This window comes from Corvus moneduloides, chromosome 11 (genome assembly GCF_009650955.1).
Source record: "Corvus moneduloides isolate bCorMon1 chromosome 11, bCorMon1.pri, whole genome shotgun sequence".
NCBI classification, from domain to species: domain Eukaryota; kingdom Metazoa; phylum Chordata; class Aves; order Passeriformes; family Corvidae; genus Corvus; species Corvus moneduloides.
In genome coordinates this window covers 15746382-15769096 of record NC_045486.1, presented here as the reverse complement: position 1 = coordinate 15769096, position 22715 = coordinate 15746382, and the positions used below count along the sequence as shown (strand labels likewise).

The window sequence follows — 22715 nt, the reverse complement described above, 5'->3', positions numbered from 1 at the left end:
CCTTTGTAAAACGATTCGCTTCCCTCCCCTCCTACTCACTCGTGTTTCAAAAAACATTTCGTTCAAAAGCAGCTCTTTAAAGAGGTTATATAATAAGTGATTTGTACCACGAGGCTGGCTAGTTTTAGCCCAGCTACTTAGATCATAGTTGGATTTTATTTCCTAGTTAGCTGGTGGACTCATGTCCAGTGACGAGCCTGTGGGCACAGGATGCTCCTGGCCATTGCACTTCCCGGCCAGGAGAGTCAGTACCACAGTGCTCTGCTGTTTCTGCCTATTCAGTAACGAGCTCTGCTGTCACATCTGTCCAATTCCAGCTCCCAGACAGGAAGGAAAGTGGGCAGTGCTTGAAGATTCTTACTTTTTCACAGATCACGGTCATGTTTAACATGCTCCATACTCACAGCAGCCAAAAAGCCATTTGCAGCAGCACCGGGCTCCCCAGGGGCCAATCTCGGCACAAAGAACCCTTGCTGAAAGTTTAGTGAGGTCATATGTCTGGCAAATGTAATGGCAACAAATTAAACTACTTTTTTAAGAACTTGGCTTCCACCCTGCCTTGGGAATCCAAAACAAAATCCTTAACTCTTCGTAGCCTCCCCCTGCACAGAGCTCACCACAAGAGGTTTTCAAGGCAGGATTTGTCCTCAAGCAGCGCAGAGGCCATGTCAGCCCAAGGACAAACCACAGGCTGCTCCTCACTTGGCTGCTCCACTGCTCCCCAAGTTAACAGCTTCACAAATGGGACACTGCAGATGTGCCCACATTAAAAAAAAAAGATCATGAGTGTAAAAATGAAAGTGGGTTTAACTCACTCTTACTCTCTCTTCAGTACTCAAAAACTGTGGTGCTCAGTAGATAAAGAAAGCATGGAGCCTCAGGACAAGACAGGCAATAGGATTTGGGCTCCTTAAGATTTTTTTTTTTGAGGCTGTTGCTCAATCTTTAAGCACAAGGATTAAAATGTAAATCTTGTCTTTTCCAAGCCTTGCCTGCCTCTCAAGCAATAGCCAGCCTTCAGAAGTCCTACTCCAGGTAAGAGGGTTGTAAGGGGGAAAATGAAGTTGCTGAGATTTGAAGGGAGATAACACTGTCAGAGTATTTTCAGATTACCTTTCTTGCCACCTAAATCACACAGAGGTTGTTAGATTCCCTCTCCTCCTGACTCTCCACACCCATGCACCCACCCTGGGTTACCTCTAAAACAACAACAACATGGGACAAGAAGTTAAGTCCAGAAAAGCAATTTTCCCGATCTGCTGCTTTTGGTGGGATTAGAGTTACTTTTTTTCCTAGTAGCTCCTATGGGGCTGTTTCAGATTTGTGCTGGTAACAGAGCTGATAATTCAGGGATGCTTTAGTTGTTGCTGAGCAGTGCTTACACAGAGTCAAGGCCTTTTCTGCTTCTCACCCCACCCCAAGAGAGGAGGCTGGGGGACAAGGAGTTGGGAGGGGACAACCAGGACAGCTGAGCCTGACTGATCCAAGGGATATCCCAGACCTCATGGCATCATGCTCAGCATATAAAGCTGGGGAAAGAAGGAGAAAGGGGGGACAATCAGAGTGATGGCATTTATCTTCCCAAGTCATCACTACAGGTGACAGAGCCCTGCTGTCCTGGGGATGGCTGAACACCTGCCTGCCCATGGGAAGTAGTGAATGAATTCCACATTTTACTTTACCTGATCAACTGTCTTTATCTCAGCCCGTAAGTTTTCTCACTTTTACTTTTCTGATTCTCTTCCCCATCCCACTTGGGATGAGTGACTGAGGGGCTGCGTGGAGATTAGATGCCAAATGGGGTTAAAACACAACACCCTACCCACTTGTCCTCAGCACTTGAGCACTTCATCTATTTTAGAGGCACAATTACATCTTCCAAATGGATTCACTCAGAACATCCAAAAAGGAAAAGCATCTGTATCAAACATGCCCAAATGTGGACACCTGTAAGCACACATCATATGTGTCAATTGTACTGCCATCCTGTCTAAAAAACCACACACAGATTGCTTCTGTGGTCTCTAAGACATTAGAAACTACACATTAAAAGGATGCAAAGGCTATTTTTAAAGTAAACCCCAGAATCACAGAATATTCTGATTTGGAAGGGACCCACAAGGATCACTGAATTCAACTCTAAAATGAATGGCCCATACAGGGATCAAATCCACAACCTTGGCATTATTAGCACCATGCTCTGACCAACTGAGCTTAAAAAATGCTGTTGGAATGCTTAAATTTTCCCCTCCACACCCCAGTCCCAAAGGCCAGTCCACAACACTGAGGATCAAGTGGAAAGTTTAGGCTCTTGCAACTGATTTTTGTCATCACTTCAGTGGCAGATCAGGGCAGGAACAGCCTTTTTCTAACAGCAAATTGGCCACAGTACCTTTGAGTCCCCTTCTCCCCACCCATCTGCATCACCACACAAGCTCATTTCAATGAAAATGATGTCAGTCTCTCAGCAAAAAGCCACTGAAAGCTTAGAGCAAGAGCACAGAATATCACCACTGAATTGATTCCATTAAGGGAAAGTAATGATTTATCAGACTCAGAGCCTGGAAACACAAAACAAAGTCCGTGGCAGAGCACAGAGAAACTCATCATCAACCAAGCATGGAAATAAGAAAGCTCTCAGCCTCCCACAAATGAAGGAGTGAAATACTGTGATCATGCCAGCAAGGGGTTCTTAGAGATGTACAAAGAACCAGGAGGGAAGAAGACCAGAAGCTTCGTAGTGCTGGCAGGAAAACACAAGCAGCTCCCACCAGGTGGGATGAAGAGCATTAACACCCCCAAGGTGCTGTCCTGTAACAGCCTGTAACAAAACAGGTGCAACACCAAAAACCATCCCAAAGCCGAACCCGCACGGCCTGGCCGTAAAACCAGCTAAACCCCATGTGAAGTAAGGATGCCAGCCCATCCTCAGGTAAGCATCCAGAGTGCCACAACACATGTGGAGATGGAGGCCCTGGAAGCTGTGCAAGGCTGGCAGGTGCTGGTGGCACGAGGTACCACCAAGGGCAGGGACCGAGGCAGCCTCCCTGTCTGCAGAGGTCAGACAGACAGGGGTGAGGAGGGTTACATTAACCCTGAGGTGCTCAAGTACCTGCAGCTGATTTCTCCAGGAATGTGGGTCAGAGTTTATTGCAAGAAAGGAGACCTCCAGTATGTGTTAGCAGAAGAGGTGTTGGAAACAGGATCTCCCAGAAGTCCAAATTCTTGTGCAGCTACATACTGAACACCTGCTCAAGCCCCAGAAAAGTCAGGAGGAGCGATGACGGGAGGAGGGTGCCAGTGATGAGTTACTCAACTGTGAAAACATCTGCAAAATGACTGAAAATTAAAGGCAGTCCAGTATGAGAAGAAGAGAGTTCCATGATGGAGAAAACATTGCACTGCTTAGTTGCCTTCCTCTCCCTTTGTCCTGCCTTTAATTTAAGAAGCAAAGATGAAGTAAAATCTCCTTGGAAATCACACTGCATCTGACACAGTGGGGCCTTTGTTCCAGCCCCAATAATTTGTTTTTCCTATACTGCACACGGGAGCATGCTTAAATGTGTTGGATTTAATCACCTCTGCACAAATATCATCCAGGATCTCAACTGCTGTGTCACATTTGCCATGTGAGACTCAGCTAAGACAAACCCTTCCAGGTGTCAGTTGCACAAGACCTCACCTGCTCGATATGGTCCTAGACCAGAGGTGAAATACCACTGCCCCAAAGATCCTGAGAGCACTTTGCTTCTCACCTACACCCAGCACACACCTCAGCAACAAGTCTAATACAGCCTGGGCCAGGCATCTGGCAACTCCAAGATGCTTACACACTTTAAAACTAACTTAGCAGGACCAGAGACAGGAAAGATGTGACCTTCCTCGTTAGTACTCAGTCCACACGCTGGCTGCTGTACCTCTGGAAAGCACAAGAGATCACAATTGTTACCCACACTTACGAATAAAATATTGTTTTTATTTTAGTGATGTAACAAAGCTATTTACAGATACATTAACTATACATTCCAATTGAAAAATAGATTGTGCTCAAAATTGTTAAAGCAAGTCACACACAGTCTGTTAGGAACACAAACAACCTCAAACCTCCCAATGCCTTCAGCTCCTGTCTGATCTCAGGAAATCAGTTCGTTTTGTTCTGAATTATTTTCTGCTGATTCTCAAGACATTCCTTCAGTTTGTCTTCAGTGAGCGTCAGCCTCTGCTCCAGGATGGAAACTGTCTGCAAAACAAAGTGAAAGCTGCTGTTGAGCTGCTCACAAAGACATACTGCACAGTGTACTCTCAGTGCCCAAGAAGATGCTAAATTCACAGGAATATTTCGAGGTATTTCACGGCTGGAACTCCAGTGTCAGCATTTTAGCAGGGCAGAGCCCCACATGACTTCAGAGGGGAGCAGTAAAAGATGGTGGGCACAAAGTTCTCCTGCAGACAACACCAAGCACCCGTTTCAGCACTCGTGTTTTCAGACTGGGCTCTGCATTTCCTTTCCTGGACAAGTTCATGAGGCAGACACTGGAGAGCCACCAGACACATTTCTGCTAATGAGACACACAGATTTTAAACAATTTTTCTCAGTTATGGCTCTGAATTTACCCCTTTGCTTCCAGCTGTTTCCTCCCCTCCCTCAACATCGTGGGTCTGCTGTAATTAAAAAATTCAAAACTTGCTGGACAAGCACCATGAAAGGCAAGAAAACCTTCCCAGCCTAAGACAATGCAGCAGATGGAGGGGAAAAACTCCAAGTGGCAATATCTACCTCAACATAATGCCTGCATTTCTTTGTGTAATCCAGGTACCCTGCAAAAGATTGTTCTCTTTCTCCTCGAGCTGAAGTCATCATGTACAGGATGCACAGGAAGAACATTTTAACCACGTGGCAATAAAAGCTTCTGCTGAAAACCTTTTATTGATCACTCCAAGATAATCAAGGGCCCCAGCTATGCACAACCACTTTCAGCTTCCAGAGACACCAGAACAGCCGATAATGGGTGGTGATGATTTAATGCTTTAATATCCATAAACTTATCAGCAATGATCAATAGCTTCACATTTTGGGCATTTTTACTGCATAAATAACATCCTCTGCTAAAAACAAAGGATGTTCAGAACTTTGGACTTTAATAAAGTAATTCAAATAAACTTGGACAACCGCTGTTTGTATAGCAGTTATACATAGAAAGCCTTTTAATAGCGCATTTCGTAAGCACATCTCTAAGTGCCTGACAAAAGCAAGCAGGTCTCATTATCCCCATTTTACAGCTGGGGAAACGAAAGCACAAAGAGAGGAAATAGCTTGGCTAAGGCCACTTGGGACTAAGAAAAGTCTGCTGTAAAATGATTTGGGGAATGAGACAAGTCATGGGGGAGAAGAGAAAACAGACATAGTAAAAACAACAGCGGGCACTAAGGCAAAGCCATCTTGCAAGACTCTGCATCAACAAATTCAGGAAGGGCTGGAGGTTGTCCAGTGCATCATAATGCACCCTTTTTTCCTCCCTAAACAGAGTTCAAAGCTTATTTCTAATATATTTCTTATTTCTGACCTGTGACAAGGCAGAAGAGCCCTGCTGCAGCAGTAGAAAGCTTCACCTAAAAGAATAAACCCTGCTTTGCCCAAATATTCCGTCGGCTACAGCACCAGCTGCATTTACGTTTTTCCTCCTCTATTTCCATCCCTTAGAGGCACAGGAATTGCAGCACACAGAGAACCAGAAGAAACATTGTGGAGCCAGCAGGTAACATCCCAGGTGCCCCAGAGCCAGAAGGTGCCCGCCCATCTATTCAAAGGAGAGAAGACTTAATCTTTTTCACATCCAAGCCATGCCATTGCCTAGTGACTGTCTTGGAAACCAGGAATAAAGCTACCAAGGGCAGAACACAGCAGGCTGAATGTCTACCAGGGGTTTACAGCAAAGATCTTATCCTTCAAGCAACCAGAGAATGAAAGCCAGTAGGGATCCTGGCTTTTCTGTTTAAAAAATGAACTAGTAACTCACCACTCCATTAAAAAGAGGGAGAATGAAACATTGCATCAAATTTCCTTTAGACAGATAATCAGCTGAATGAATGTCCCAGTCACACTGCCCTGCCAGAAGCAATGCCCAGATCACTCGTGGTTCCTCTGTTCCATGATTTACTGCCACCATGATCCCATCAATAGGAGTTACTGCTACACACGGCACCATGAGACACAAGTAAAGCAGATTTCACAAAGTGTTGAATTTGTGAGAAAGCTGTAAGGAAAATGTTTATTGGAATGGAAATTGCATGTAAGTAAAAGCAGAAAACTTGCAGTAAGTATTTTTTGGAAACTAAAAGTGGAAAAGTAGCAGTCAGAAATGAAATTCAGGAAGTCCAAAGTAGGAATCAATGACTACAGTCCATTTAGACTTGAATATATGATGAATATAAATAGACAGGGCATCTGACATCCCAGGAAGGTAAGGGTAAGCACAAATACTGCCCAGCTGCTGTAAGTGCTATATTGTAACTTGCACAGAAAAGCTCCTTTATTAGCAGCTGAAAGTTTTACAATATTTCCATGTTGCTATTTATAAAGCAAGTCCTTCTCAGGAGGCAAATGAAACTGCACCTATTCAACTCCTGCGTGCTTTTGCTATGGCTTCTCAAAGATAACAAACGAGCAGTTAAGCCAAGGGCAAGAACACTGTTAGCCAGATTCAGTGAACATTCACTAGAACCAGGTTAGCACTCTGTGGCAGGATCTGGTCTTCCTGGTGTGTCAGGAATACAGTACATGTCTCCATTACACACCAGGGAGTAAATGCTGGATAATTTATTAAAGTCTTGGCTCAAATTGGCAGAAGGATAACAGTTTAGGCTTAAACGAGAAAAAAAATCAAACTATTTTTTAAGGAATATTTCTGACATTACAGTAATATACTGAGCATTACTGTGGGCACCAGAATAGAATACGGGAATTTTTCACAGAAAACTTAAATCACTTCTACCAACACTTCCTGCAACATTTGTCTTCATTTATCTTCAAAGACTCAGCACTGAAAAAACCCGCTCTTCTCTTTGGAAACATTAAAGAGAAACTACGGAGAAATAAAAATTTGCCTCCTATTTACTTATAAGTTCAGGGGAATATTCATTCCCATTCTCCCCCAGGACACCTAAAATGAGGCACCCAGTAGTCACACTTGCTTACCTGATGACAAGCCCCTTATCCGATTCCTCCATGTTATTTTTACTCCCTCAACCCAAATAACAGTGATTTGGGATGCTGTTCCAAGATGCTTTCATCGGTATCTTTCCCTTAGTCCCTCTTAAACATGTTTGATTAAGCAGCAGAGACAGTTAAAAAAACCACTGGCCTCAGGGCTGAAGCTTCTGCAGCAGCCCTGGAGGGGCTTTTGAGGAGGACAGATAAGAGGAACCAGGTGCTAATTGAATGCTGAAAGAAACCAGTTCTACCAGCACCAAAGGAAACCTGAACAGCAGAGACCAGAGCAAGGGAGCAGAGGTCGCCAGCAAGCCTCTGGAGCAGCCAGGGAGCCCCTGTCAGGAGAGATGCAGCCAGCCAGATGGCTGCTATTAGCTAAAGCAGGACTTAACCTGGAGCGGGGGGCAAGGCGGGCAAGGGCACAGCAAGGTGGAATAACTAATGCTCAACTCACCCCGCTAAGGGACACCCTGCAAGGCCAAAGGTGCAGCACAGGGCCTTTCCAGTACACAGTCACAGTGGCTCCGAGTTAGCCATGCAATAGCACAGGGGACAGAGAACTGCCTGACTGACCACCAGTAATCAGGGAACCCCCCCAAAAAGTATGGACAGGGCAGTTCCTCAGATCAAGTAACAACAGCTTGGCTGAACCTACAAGGGATACGATCCTGCACAGTGACTGTGCCATCGATGAGCTCTTGGCTCTGTGCAGAAAAAATAGGACACTTGCACTTCTATTCTTGTTTATTCATAGCAGAAAATCCCTCTCTCCATTGATCTCAAAGGAGGCAGAAGTAGTTTTCTAGCTTTACTTAAAAAGATCCTCAAACGTTTGCTCCACTGGTTTTTCTAAGCATATGCTAAAAGATTTTGCAGAGCACTAACATATCAAACAGCTCAAGAAAAAACATTACTTCTGCCTCCTCAGATTTTTCTTTCCTATCTGACATCTTAATTTATGAAGACAGCATTTTCTTTTCAATTTATAAAGAAAGTTCACCCACAATGAACACACAAAAAAATGCAGAAGTTTGTAAGTTTCTGTACCCACAGTTTCTCCACTCCACTGTGTGCATCAAGGAAGAACTTAGGGATAGATGGTTTTTAAGAGGTCCATTGAAGACTACAGATGGCCCATGGATTTACAGAATGACACTTGTCAAGTTTGACCTGGAGTTGCAGGCTTAAGAGCTCTGCCCTCTGTAACAAGCATGGCCAGTGCTGGTGTATTTTCAAAGATGCCCTGCAGTAACTTCTTATGGTTTTCCCTAAAAGCAGCAATTTCAGAGCCCATTTTATTCCCAAATACAGCCAAGAAATACAAATAAACTGCATCATAAAAATGCTGCCTTAGCATCCAGGTGGTACCCAGGTAAATTAAGCTTGGGAGCCCTTTCTCTGAACTAATGCAATGAGTGAAACAAACTACCACAGGAAGGGTTTGCACGGGGGTAGCCTTACCTACACCTTTTAAAGGAGAAAAAAAGCCTTAACTCCTGCCACTAACCACAGTTTACAACTCCAAACTGCAGCTGCACGATTGAAAGGCTGATGGGAGAACTTATGCAGGGAGAGTTGAAGCATAAACCTGTCTGGCAAGAACAGCTTCTCCTCCTCCCATATGGGTTTTGCCCCAACACACTCCACCTCAGCAGCTGCACTCGGGACCCCCAGAGCAGATCCCTGCTCCTACCAAGAACACGTAAAGGGAGCTGGGCTGCCCTCTTTGCAAATTGTAACTTAACAGCTTTGAGATGGCACCCAAGCCAGCTACCAACGTTCTGCATGCTCTGAAAGCATTCTCAGCAAGAGCTGGCAGTTTAGACTAAGTGAGGAGGTCTCATCTCACAGTAGGACAAGGCATGAAGCTTTCACAGCAATTAACACTTTACGTAGCAAACGAATGCCTGCAAGCACCAGCCTTACTCCAGTGGTCAAAGCTTTAACCTCAGAGATCAAATATAATTAAGGTGGGTTTTGGTTTAAAATAAAATGTGGGGTGATTTCTAACAGAAATGATAGCTCCTCATGTGCATCAGACTAAAACAAGATGACATTTTAAATCAGGTCTGTAGCTCCTCACCATCTCAATGGCTTTGAAGGCAAACTCTAAGGTGAATTCTCACAAAGCCTATTTGCATAGAATATTTCACACCAGGCTGAGTTAGTGGGCGAAGACTCAGCACTACCCCTTTCTCTAACTCAACGACATGAATTTTCCTAGGTTTACTTTGTAACATGCCTCAAATTCCACAAACTTTTATTATTGTTCCTACAACACACTTAGCTTCCATGTGGCTGGACAGGAACATCTTGATGAGTGCTGCTGTACAGCTCTGAGTCAGAAAGACCCACAAACCCCACAATGCAGGTGTTGCACATTCATCCAAGGTCACTGTGGGGTCACATGGATCACGAATCCATGACAATGCCTGCAGAAGGACAAAGGCCAGCACTAGCCTGGCCTCATCAGGATCCCCACACAGAGACCTGCTCAAGAAGTTGTGTGGCTAAACAACCTCTTTGTCTCTTCTCCAGGGCAGGGCATGAGAGCTCATAGTCCCATCCACCTCGCTTTCTGCACATACCTGAATTACAGTTTACCAACCCTTTCACTAAATTATAGGAACGACTTTGGTGTAATGCACAAATCTCTTCCTGTGGTACTCAGCACAGCAACAAGTGATCCCTTGCAGTGCTCACTGTGCTTTTCACAGTAGGAAAATCACACAAGCATACCCGAAAATTGCAGTACCATCCAGTATTTGCCACAGCAAGCAGCACGGTCAGTACCAGTACCATAGTGATCCTGGGGCACAGATAAGGTTGTCCTTTGTATTAAATCAATCCCAGCTACAAAGATGAGCCACAGGCTCTGCCAATTTCATCCACGCAGGGTGGAGATGCAAGGCACATTAAGCCCCTTGCAACTGAGTCTTTCCATTTAAAGCTCTCTCACTAAAAATGTTTCATCACACCTTGCTGTTGCTTTAGTCTTGACAGCTGATCAGCCAAAGCTAAACTGATGGCACTTACATCAGATCCTGCATGTTTCTAGAAGGGAATGGCTGATGGCTTCTGTGCAGTTTCCTTGGTGCAGAGCTCCCAGACCTCTGGGGCTGGGCCAGCACAGCAAAAGGAGTCAGGAGACTTCCAGTTTCACCACAGAATAAAACACAGCCAGTCAGGATGAGCTACAACAAAATGTCCAAGCACACACCATGACAGCAACTGCACAATACAGAGGTGAGAACCCCAAATGACCAAAGTCTTCCCCAAAACCACAAAGACTTCAAAGCCTTCCCATATCCATCCCTTGCCTCTGAGAGGATGCAAATCACTCACCTAAATGGACTCAGCTGCTGGTATCCAATAGCTGAATAACAATATATATTAATCTTCAAAGTCTGCTTGTGAAAACAAATTGTGGCAGGTGTTTAGTATTCCTTCCCATTGAAGGAAAATGGAAGGTGAAGGTCCTGTGAACATCCAAGGAGAGGATCAGCACTTCTGAAGGGCCAGCCTTCAGAGAGTGTCCTGCTAACACAGCAATATCCCTCAGAGCGCATTTAATTTAAGCAATCTTAGAAAGAAGAAAAATGTATTTGCATCAAGATTTTATAACAAGCATATTTTGGAAGTAAATTTCAGGAAAAAAAAGTAGCTCTGCTCAATGACACAGAGGACTGGCAATAAGCAGGGTACTTAATTTGAGTGAGAGATCAAAGCTACTGAATCTCTAAGAGATGGGTCTGACTCATAAGAAATAGCCTCTATGTCCTTTAAATTCAGATTTAAAAACCAAGCTCATCTGACACTCCACAGATTTTTCAGATGAGAACTTCTTTTATTAGTGTTTCAGATTTCAAACCATTTCTCTTGGAATAAAAATTACTTGCAGGTGTTCTCTAGTATATTGGGTCCATCGGTAGTCTGTGGGTGTTCAGGTCTTGAGAGCAACACAGAAACCAAGATATTTGTGCACAGCAAAGGTAGAAGCACTTGGGACACGATCCCCACTCCAGCCAAATATTTCTTTTTGACTTGTAACTACTTGAAGTCATAAAAGCATATATTGTTCTAAACCAGTTGCTTAATTTACATTCAGTCCCTCACAAAAGAGAGGACATATTCATCTCTCACCAACACAGGCTCGAGACCACATCTCAAAAAAGGAATAAAAATTTGATTTTATTTGTTTTCATTATTAAGTACTGGACACATTAACATTTTCAGCTTTAATTAAAAAGCAGTTCACTTGTGTCCAAGTCTTTTTTTATGCTAAATAAAAATAATTTAGAAAAATTCTTCTCCCTCCCTCTGCCGGCACTTTTTTCTGGAGTGAAATAATCCTTTAATCTCACATGAGCTAGACTGTCCTTCAATTCAGGCTTTGGATTATTTTACAGACTTATCAAGTCTTCTCCATTTCACTGTGTTGTTTTCTCCCAGCTTCAATGCAAGATTAGTTTGGGGAAGCATATAAAGCCATTTCCTGTGGGTGGATTATTGCAGCTATTTATGAATTTTTACGCTAACCTGATTCTGAACTCCTCATTTGGAGAAGACATCTTCCTTCCCACATAAAACCAGAAGCTTTTGCCTCAGTGCCTGCTGCCCACAGATGAACAGAGTGAACACAACAGCTGGAGGAGTTTGGAGTGAGGACAAGAGTACATTAAACTGGTTGAAGATGATCACTGCAAATACAAGTTTTCCACTGCAGCCAAGACAGTTACTCACAGATGATCTTTTCAGAAGGGCAGTTCAACTGTAAATGCAGAAAACGCACCTGAACCAAGCAAATCTTTGATATCTGCTACATTTTTGTTTCAGCCAAAACACACCTTTCTGTGCCAGGTTTATCCAAGAGAGAAAGTCACCTTGTTTTCCCCTTAAATTTAATAATTATCCCAACTCTTCATATAGGCACTGAGATACTGAGATCCAGTCTTCAATAAAAAAAATAAAATTATAAACAGTTTGCATTTTCCTCCTTTTCACATCTCTAAAATGCCAGTAGAGGATTTTTAAACACTGAGACACTGACAAGATAATAAGCTGCAGGAAAGGGAGGAGCAAAGCATCAGTATCACACATTTATTACTCTCATCTTCCTCATTCCTTTGCCAGATGGGAATTGCCTGCTTTCCTACAGAGGGGAACCAGGGTTTCTAAGTAATCCAAAACTACTGGGAACAACTGGCTTATGTCCAGGTCTCAACTTCACTCTTCAAGGCAGCAGAATTATTAAGCATATGCTACTCTTCTGAAAAAGAGCCATGTAAGGCCAAACACAAACCTTCATATTTTTAGGAAAAAATATGAAGACCCTGTCAGGTCACATTAGACCACCTGCTTCCAAGTAAAACAAAAGCTATCCTGACAAAGCTTTGGGGAGGAGGAGGAGAAAAAGGTTTCATTGAATCGAAGACCAGTTGAAAGAAAGTTGCCAAAACCTTAAAGAATTAAATCATATCAACAACATAAGAATGAAGCTTAGCAAAGCTTCTATTCACTCTAGTGGCTACTGCTAAATGTGATATACAACAGCCACTGGATTCTTCTGATCCATCTCTCTGATGAGAACGGAAGTGCCCAGCTCAAGGAGCAAATCTGCTCCAGTGTATCCTCCTGTGTGGGGCACACCACCTCCACAGCCTCAGGGATTGGTGACCGGCTGGAAGAGACCTCTGAATTGAACAAAAACAATCTCACTGAATCCAAGCACATGACACCTTATTCCATGTGGAAATCTACTGCCAGCAGAGGGAAGGTACTAATAATTGGTGATGCAGCTTCCAGTGTGGAGCTCAGAACAAAGCTGTGTGCTGGCAAGAGATGACAGCCCACAGCTGATGTCTTACTATCACCTCTTTCAGCAGAAATTGGAAGTATTTTCTCTCCTTCCCACTTCTACATGATACCAGGTTTAAACCTTGAAATGACAGCTACAGAAAAAATATTAGGAAAATAAATTAGGCTTATATCAGCATAATTTCCCAAAGTAGTTTATCACAACTTTAACCTTCCCCACTGCTACTTTACATGACGGTAACAGTATTGCATCTACAACAAGAACAATGAACACAGGAACTCAAGATACCACATGAGAAATAAATCCAAGATCCCATGGAGCTAACAGATTAAATTCCTGAAAAGCCCACGGACGGTTACATCAATACAAGGTTTCTGGAAATAACACATGTCCTTTCCCTTCAACTGGATGGTCCTGCTTATGCCCTTACAGTTCTCTTTAAACAAGCAACACTCAGGATTTTAACAGAACACTAGGTGCATCTTCAGCCCTTCTCCAAGAAGCAAAAATAGTGACACCTGTTATGTGTTATTTATGAAAGCTTCCTGTTGTTTTGAAGAAGCAGTGCTGTCCTCCTTTTTTCAACAAGAAGTCAACAGGCCCGAAGCTGACACACACACATTGGTTAGAACCTACTGCCTGCAGTGAGCAGCACCCATTTGTGCTTTGGAAGAAATGCCTTGGAAAGACAACCAACCCCACAGCACCAGGCACTGCTCCCATTTCACTTGGATCTGCGCACACCACAGCTCCTACCAGAGCACACCTAATTGCACGAAGGAGGGGTAACAGCTGGAGCTGCATTCCAGAGCTGCACTGCCTTCTCCTACCAGCCATCAGCACTGGAAAAGCCAAAGTTCAGACATGCAAGCTGATGCCTTCCACATCTGCCTTGCCAGCTGCCCACATCCCTCCTCTTTGAGGTGCCTTCTGCCTTAGTCCAGGAATGAGGAATTCTTCCAGGCTCATTTGCTAATGCTTGTTTGGTGTCGGTTTGTGTCGCCGCTAAATATCAAAACCTTGGCATGAAAACAGCATGTCAGGAACCTGTACAAGTGCATTAAAATGGTTTTAATACAAGATACAACATACACAGAGTAGAACCAATGGGAAATTAAGTACTTCAAAGATGGTAAAAAAGCTACAAAAAAGGTAAAAGGTTGAAGAACACAGTTACTCAAGGCAGCTTTTTAGTTTTTTACTATTTCAAGACTATTTCCAATTTTATCCTATAACTTACTAATTTATTCCTCCCCCACTGATCTCAATTTCTCTTTCTGTTAGGTTTAAACCAACATTTAGAATTTTCTACAGTTACACAATATCTTCAACAGAGATACTTGCATTGCTTATATTTAGGTTAAATCCCACGCATACTGTTTACTGCAATATTTGCCTCCTCTAAACACCTATGAAGTTGAAAAGGAGCCATTACACATCCATCATCAGAAATGTGGATGTGATTTACGTGATGAAAGATAACAATCACATTCCAAGCTTACTAGGGAGATGTAAAAACAATATTAAAATATTTTGTGTATACACTGGGTTGCGTTTTACTCACAAGTATGAGGGCCCAGTGTCACACAAGATTTCCCTCCCCTCCTCCAGTGTTCAGTGTTTTAAAGATCACAGCAAAAGTGCTTTTTTGCATTTCTGCCAAGTGAACTTAAATACCTTTTGGGTTTCATCCTACACTATTTTAGACTGCCTGTAGTTGTGGCATGTTTTTTAATCCCTAAATCAGCCTTCAATCTCCTGATGGGCGCTCCAACCCATCATCTTGCACTCCTTGACAAGTACTTTGACAAGTTAACTCTCTCAAGAGCAGAGAGCTAACTCAGACTACTAATCAGTATGTTCAATACCAAGTGTTTAAGACCTACTTGTTCTTACTCAGAAACAATATTTAAAGCTCACAGAAAAGCCCTCCCAACAGATTTTTTCCATCCTACCACCATGGTCTCAGCTACAGGAGACCTCCAATGTTTATCACCCCATGCTTTCTCCCTGATTCTCACATGCCTCAAAAAACCACAATGAAATTCAGGTCCAACTGACCAGAAACAGTATTTCTCCACAATGAGCAAGGAGCAGTTATTTAGTTAATCAAAAAACACTTCTATTCCCAAAATCTTATTAAGTAAACATATTCTGTGATGATCACCATTCATGGCTGGTTCTGTTCAAGCATTGCTTAGTGACTCCAAGAAAGAACTGTTTGTTAATGTTTTAGCAAGGGATTAGTTGTTTGTAGCTGTGGGTAAAAAGCATGTTCCAGCTTTTCCAGAGGCACAGGAGGGCCCAGACTTGTTGATGGGAGAATTCTGCAGAAATTGGACTGTGTAGGTGAAAGCTGGGTGGGGGAAAGGAACAGGACCTGAACAGAGTTTACCTATAGGCTGTGGTATAACAGGGAAGAGAAGAGAGTCAGATTATTCACCAAAACAGAGTTCTTCTGCCAACCACTCCTTTAGGCATCACCTTAGATAAACCCTGGCTAACAGCACAGTCTATCAGAGCTGCCTCCAGCAGCATCTACTACACTGCAGCATAAAGGAACTGGGGAAGAGCAGGGCCTCAGCTGGAAGTCAGTGTGAAGGAACTGATAAAGGTAAGCTGAGAAGTAGATAATGAAAGACTTATCAAAATACTACTAAAAGCAGAGGTTTTGAACTAGCCATATTATTATTCTATGAAACTATTGCAAAACAGTCCCAATTCTTCCAGTCACAGGTACCCTTGTCATTATCAATTAAAAAGCAAACCATACCTGAGTCAGAACATCCAGCTGTCCCATAATATGCTCCAGGGTATTTGCAAGACTGGTCTCCTCCTCTTGCTGCTCATGGGTCCTACCAGAATCCTGAGTTTTTGTTTTCTTATGATGAATGCCACAATCCATTTCTGACTGTTAAAAAAATAAACAGACATAATCTGCTGTTGCAATGCAAACAACTGCACAGGGATTTCTGTTCCATGGAGGGTAAAGGACAGTTTATGCTGGGACAGTCTATGCTATTAAAAACAGGCAAAGGAGAAAAGGAATTGTTCTTGCCACAGCTGGTAAAGGAAAAGCTGCTGACTTGTTTGCCTGCTCCAGGTGGAGAGTGGTTTTGCTGTTTTCTGCGGGGGGGGGGGAGGTTGTGTGTGCTTTTGTTTGTTTTTAAACTACCACCAGGAAAGGCAAACCTTAGATAAAAATCTTGAAGCAATCCTGCAAGGCTCAAGTTTTCTATGTGCAAAGAACTTTGGTGTGCTCTTATGGCACATAGGCACAGACTACAGGTAAATGAAGACTTACTGGAGCTGCTTAAGGAAGCACTACATCCCAATGACAGGAATTAAGTAAGCTACCCCAGAGGAGTCTCATTATTTCACTCCAACAGTAAAGTTAAAGCCTCTCTCCATGTTTGGTAGTTGAAAGAAGGCAAAGACATTGTACCATAGTTAAGTTCAGCAGAAGCAAGAAGTTCCAATATGCACTGGAACTGTTTTGATTTAGTAATTTTAATTTTGTTTATATCTTGAACTGGTTTTCCTCCCCAACGAGATTAAGAACAAGTTTACTTTGAAGTTTCAACTGTTTTAGTTATGCAAGCTTGAATATTGCATTCAGAATAAATTAAGTTTGAAAAACACAAATAGATCTCTACTAAAGAACTTATTCTTGTTTCCTTTTCTTTCAAAACGGTATCTTTCTTGTAGAACAAACACTATTTGCATTGTTTATCTGCATTATTGCCAGTAGAAGCAGTTCAGAGAAGTTTAACTAAAGGAGGTAGCCAACTGGTTAAGCAACTGCAGACTTCAGTTTCTCAATTTACACTAATGGACAAGATTTGAATCGCAAGCCAAGATCACAGCTCTCAAAACGTACTTCTCTGTGGCCCAATGCCTGGCGCAGCTCCATCCCATGCACTTATTACTCACATAAAGTTTACAAACCAACAAAGCGGCAAGGAATTCTGACAGATTGAAAAACAGTCTCTAAAAGTTCTTCCACATGTACTTTTTCTAGTAGAAATGAAGATTTGCCTCTGTCTCTTCTCTCCTGTGCAACAGCAGGAATGCATTTCTCACCAGCACAGAAATGATCTACCTGTTCCTCTCTGTATTTGAGGCCAGATGTGTGCAGATGTGCAACTAAACTGCAACAAGGCCTTAGACCAGCTCACATAACTTTAACCACCAAACTGTTCAGTACATCACGAAGATACATACACGCGTACAAAAAATTATATATATATTTTAAAAATATACACAAAACCCCTTGTGCTGCGGGGAGCCACTGACTGAGGCCACAGAAAGGCTCCCAAGGCTGAGATCCAGCTCAACACACAGGCAAAATATGCAATAAGTAGTACAAGGAGCAGAAATACGAGTACCTAGGGAAGGTGGAGACTGGAAGGGGTGAGGAAAAGAAAAGGAACAAAGAGGCTGCAGCAGTAGCAGCTTTGACAGGAGAATGCCTTGCTGCTGGCCACTAATTGCTAGTAGGAGCTGACCATCCTTTCAGACCCTGCCAATCAAACCATCCTCCTCCAGCCAAGCTTCACATGGCCAGTTTTGCATAAGGAGCAGGAAAGAAGGGAAAGGTTTAAATGACACATAGAGCCACTGCTCCACAGGGATCACTGTGCTCCACCACAGGCCAGGGATGCAGCTGGGTATCAGGTGGTACCAGCCACACCAGCCTCTGCTAATTTCCTTCCTCCCACCTGCTTGAATAATTTGTATTATCTACAAGCCCTCAGCCAACAGAGCCCACACTTCAGGTCACACAGATCTGCCTCAGCATGGGAGCCACGCTCCAGCTACTCCTGTGCTGCAGGGAGCCCAAGAGCCACACATTGCTCACCGATGCAGTGACTTTATCAACTAAAATATGTTCTTGCAGAGATGAGATCAATCCAGTTTTAAAAACCTGCTATTTGCTGCTTAAATTTAAAAGTGAAAACAAACAAAAACCACAAACCACTGCTTTTCAATGGGTAACTAGCATGAAAAAACATTTTCTTTCTATTTTAAGGCTGACTAGCTTATGTTGATAATGTAACTTCAGGCCAGTCAATCATGGCACAGCAGAAATTTGAGTGAGCTAACACTGCATACAACCTGCACTTAAAAACCCCAAATAATGATGAGCTATCCTCTTCAAAACCCATTAGAACAAGCTGACTCACAGAGCAGAAAAATGACTGTACCAACAGATTTTCTCCATCTATCTTTACAGCATATGTCAGACAGCTTTTCATAAAAAGCTTCGGGGGTTTGAACTCAGAGTCTATACTCTCTTTGCTACAGTTCACAAAGTTTAGGAGTCTGGCAAGGGCAATACTGCAGAGATGGTCCCACACTGATGCTTTAGGGGTCAGATGGTCCCTCATCATGTCAAGCTGAAGCCAGAGCTGTCAGATGCCACATTCTGCTGCTCACCTCACAGCCTACATACCACCCCCACAAAAAGCCAAGTAATCTACCTCCAGTAAGGCCATGGGGGCTCCTGAAGGCAACAGCCCCAAGAATAGAAATATATCTACATTTAAAAACAGAAGCATGACAACATGGCATACTGTCCCATTTCAAACACCACAGCTGCTTGAAAGGCTCCTTACTGCTCACCATCATCAAGATAACACATAGCTACAGCCTCCAGCAATGAGGGTCTGAGTTAGTGCCTCTGTCTAAACCAGGGACACAGCCAGCCAGGAAATAAACACTGTGACAGTGGGTCACAGCAGTGACTTCCAAAAAGGAGGCTTCCAACTGACCAAGGTCTTTGACTATTCGGTTCTAGGAAGTGTGTGCCCAGCTGAGGAAGAACCAAATTGCCTCCACGCTGAAACATTATCAAATGCTGTAAAAGCAGACTAAATCAGCTGCTGTTCCCAAGAATGAACAAGAAAACCCTTAGAGACCAAACTACAGACACCCTTCTCCTATGACAATCTATATCATGTGGTGAGCCAGCCACCAGGGATTTAAATTCTAACAGATTTAGAAAAACATCGCAAAAATACATAATTGTGTCAGTTTCAGTACCAATGACCATCATAATTACAGGCAGAGACACCTGTGCTCTCATCTGACTCACCTGTGGGTAAAGTGCCAGCTGAATCCTGGGGACAGGCACCAGAAACAATGGCACTGCTGCAGAGGTTTAATTCATTTCAGAGTTCAAGTGCGCGATTTATTTGGCACAACCAAACAAATGTCTTTGCCATTAAATATCTTATTACAACATCTGCGTATTAAGCACTGGGAGTAGAGCAAGGAGCAGCTGAACATTAAAGGAAGAAGAGATGAGCAGTTTCAGAATACAATACAGCTCTCAGTGACAAAAGGAAAACAGAAGTGATTTATTTATAGCAACCACTTAAAGACAGCACAAGGCAACTACTTGGGGGAAGGGGAAAATTAATCAGCCTTCATTCCAGAGGTCTCTTACTGAGCCTCTTATGAAAATTGTTCTGGCTAAACAGCATCCTGGCCATAATTACAGTGCTGATCAGGGGGTGGGGGGCAGGTATGAACTACACAACACATGTGCAGCCATTGCAAACTGCAAGAGACGACTAAAAAATGCCGTTTTACTTCTTAAATGGTGATCCTCAGGAGACATATTGATACAAACCACCTACCTCAGTTTTACACCTACTAATAAAATGTAGGATTCTTATAATTCAGTCCAAAGGAAATATTTCTTTTCCCTTCTCCTCACCTCTCTCTACTGGATGGGAAGAACTGAATGGTGTGAAGGGGGTAGGTTCAGCTCCACCTTTAAGTCCCTTTCAGTTAATTAACACAGTGTATTTACTCTTTTGAGGGTTTTGTGATTTGGTGAGGTTTTTTTTAAGACAGTATGATGCTGCCAAGAATTAATTTTCAAGTATCTAGAAAGACAGCACACCCCTTAAGCAACACATACATCCAATGTGTTCAGTTCAACACAGATCTTCAATATATTAAAATTCCCTAGAGCAATCAAATTCACTATCTTAGCTGAAAAAATTCCCCTAAAAACCCCCAAAGGTGGCGTACACAGTTCATCTGGACCCTAATTCTACTAATCCAAAGAAGAGAGAAATATCTTTAAAAGTCTGCTCTGAGGAGTCATTTTCACCACAGGTAAAGAGATACTTTAAATGTGCTCCAGAAGAGCAACAGTGACATCCAGTGGAAGCATGTCAGCTTCAAGGTAAGCTCCACAGGAAGGTCAGATGGAGTACACCATGCTAGATGGGAGGGCTCATGAAAAGCTGAGACGTAACCTCAGTTTTCCCTGCTGCACACAAAATATCATTGACTGAGCACGAGCACATTTCTCTGGTCTGGAAAAGCATCCCCTCTTCAAGGCAGTACTGAAATTTCTGGAGCAATCACATTCTTCAAAACTTGCATTACTCTACATCTACTGTCCAGACCAGCATAGAGTAACTCAATTTAGAATACAAGTTAAATCAGCTTTGTGAAACAATGTATATGACTATTTATCCGTGCTCAACTCTTATGTCAGAATTCAAACTGTAATAATGAAGGGAATTTGGGAGGGAGAGAAAGAAAGGGGAAGGGAAGTGAAAAGAACATTACTTACCTTTTATTTTTGCTTCAGACAAAAGGTATGTTGGGTTTGATGCAATTATTTACACAGAACCCTCCTCCCTATTGGTGTTAATAAAAGCCAGTAAAATTTGGCAGCTCTACTGTAACAGCCATGTTTCACCACAGGCTAATAAATATTAACCTTCTGATAAACTCAGGAAGAAATAAGAGTTACTAGGGACATCTCAAACCCATTTAAATCCCAAGGCACTCTTGTGCCAAAGCCTAAGTGAAGCACTGGCAGAAGGAGGCGGATGAAGCAGGCTTGTGTATTTTAAGTGATACAGCATCAGAGCATCCAGCTCTGCTGACTAAAATGCCCGGGAGGACAGGAACAGGGAAGAGTTAGTGGCCAGCTAAGGTACTCAAAAATGTACAAAACAGCCTGTCCATACAGAAAAGGAAGGACTAGGACTGAAATTTGGATTTGCTTGCAGAAACACCAGTATCCTATCTCTGCAAGTGGACCCTGTCTGGCAATCTCCAGACAAGAGATGGTCCTCACCAGAAGGGAAAAGCTGTTCCACTCCCATGTTTCAGTGACCTTGCTCTGTGGTTCACTGTCTGTTGGTCCAGCCTACTTACCCCTATAGTCTGTAAGTGTCACTTTTAAACCAGGACAGACAGTAGTACCCTCAGTTTCAAGGCAACACTGAAGACAAATGGGAGTTTGGCACATATTGCATTTCCAAAAACACAAATGGTATTCATGTGAAGAGCGAAATGAGAAATAGTAATGCCAGACATTGAAAGCCCAGTGACAGAAGAAACTTAATGACTACCAATTCTTAAAAAAAAATAAAGCAAGTCTACATTTCTTGAGAAGGAAAAGCTCAGGGTGGCCTTCAACATTTTAGATTTGTGTTTCCTGCTTGGCTTAGGCCTTTTATCTCCCTTAACCAATTTTCCCCTCCCATCAGCCCTAGCGTTTCTTTAGGAAACAGGAAGAGGTCTTCCAGAATTCAGTATGGAATAATTAAGCTTTGTTGCACAGGTGATGCTCAACTGTCTAACATTGCTCCTGGAGAATAAGAACAATAAAAATTTCAAAGGAATGCTCTTATGTGGAAACAAGCCATGATAGGAACAAAAACGTAAGTATGAAAACCATTGGTAAGAAATGTCACCAAGAATTGAACTACTTCTTTCTGGTCCTGTTTTTTGGAGAAAAACTCCCAAGAAAAGGCAGCCAAACATCGGAAAAAAGTGTTTATTCTCAACCTTGGGTTGTCCAGCTACAGGTTCTTTTACACCAAAAGCATCAGCCTCCAAGGCAAGACAAACAGTGATCTCCTGAAGTGGGAACAACAGCTTCCAGCTTATTCCCTTCATCAGAATAAATTGCCTTTTTCCACTGAATTGAGTAAATATACCCCGTGTAACATACAAATCTTGTGCATGCCTACTTTGTTACTTATATACATGTATAAAAATGCATGCCATGTATATGTAAATGCAGACACAGACACGCACTTGTTATTACTCTTGAAGTTTGAATTTTAGCAGAAAAGTTTGAGATCTTAGAAACTTTTAAAGCTTAAGCTAATTTCATCCATCTTCAAGCTGGCACAGAACTGCAACTTGAAAAAAAACTTTAAAATCTTGCCTCCATCTCATTTCTTTGAATTATGAGTCAAGCATTAAAACAAGCCACATACAGCAGCAACCTAAGTGGGAGAATTTACATTAATTAGCCTGAGATGCTGAACTTAAAAGGCAATTTTTATTCTGACCAATAATGACTTGTCAGGACTTGCCTTATTGTTCCAGAGTCTAAGAACAAATCTATTCACTGTAAGATGACAGAAATTAAAAGCTGATCCTCTTATTTCTGCAAGAAATCCTGTCAAACCAGAACACAAGGGAAAACAGTTGTAGCAGCACAGCTGCTCCCATCCACTACCAGGCAAAGCTCTTGCAGGTTGCTGCAGTCATTCAGAGCCCCTTGGAAAGCCAAGCTGAGGGGGCTGCCTCTTCCTCTCTCTCACGTCCTCCGCCAAGACACTTGTCCAGTCTCTCCATGCCCTTGTCCAAACACCCTCTCCAGCTCTTCTTGTAGTAGGTACCAGAAGGGGCTCTAAG

At 42.8% G+C, this 22715-nt stretch overlaps 1 protein-coding gene across 14 annotated transcripts in view; it reads right to left on the bottom strand.

The window, feature by feature from the left end:
• Positions 1-22715, bottom strand: part of POC1A (POC1 centriolar protein A) — an 88446-nt gene that overhangs the window by 39757 nt on the left and 25974 nt on the right. For 12 of the 14 annotated variants that reach the window (XR_004242289.1, XR_004242290.1, XR_004242282.1 and 9 more), the window contains exons 10-11: positions 15802-15939; positions 4105-4240 (exon numbers count right to left, since the gene is read on the bottom strand). Coding sequence is in view for 1 of the 14 variants with exons in the window: in XM_032120522.1 (XP_031976413.1) it covers positions 4142-4240; positions 15802-15939 (237 nt within the window). In the remaining 13 variants the exon portion in view is untranslated. Of the gene's footprint in view, positions 1-3955; positions 4241-15801; positions 15940-22715 lie in introns of those variants that run through there. The other 2 variants (XM_032120522.1, XR_004242293.1) reach the window with 2 other exon arrangements.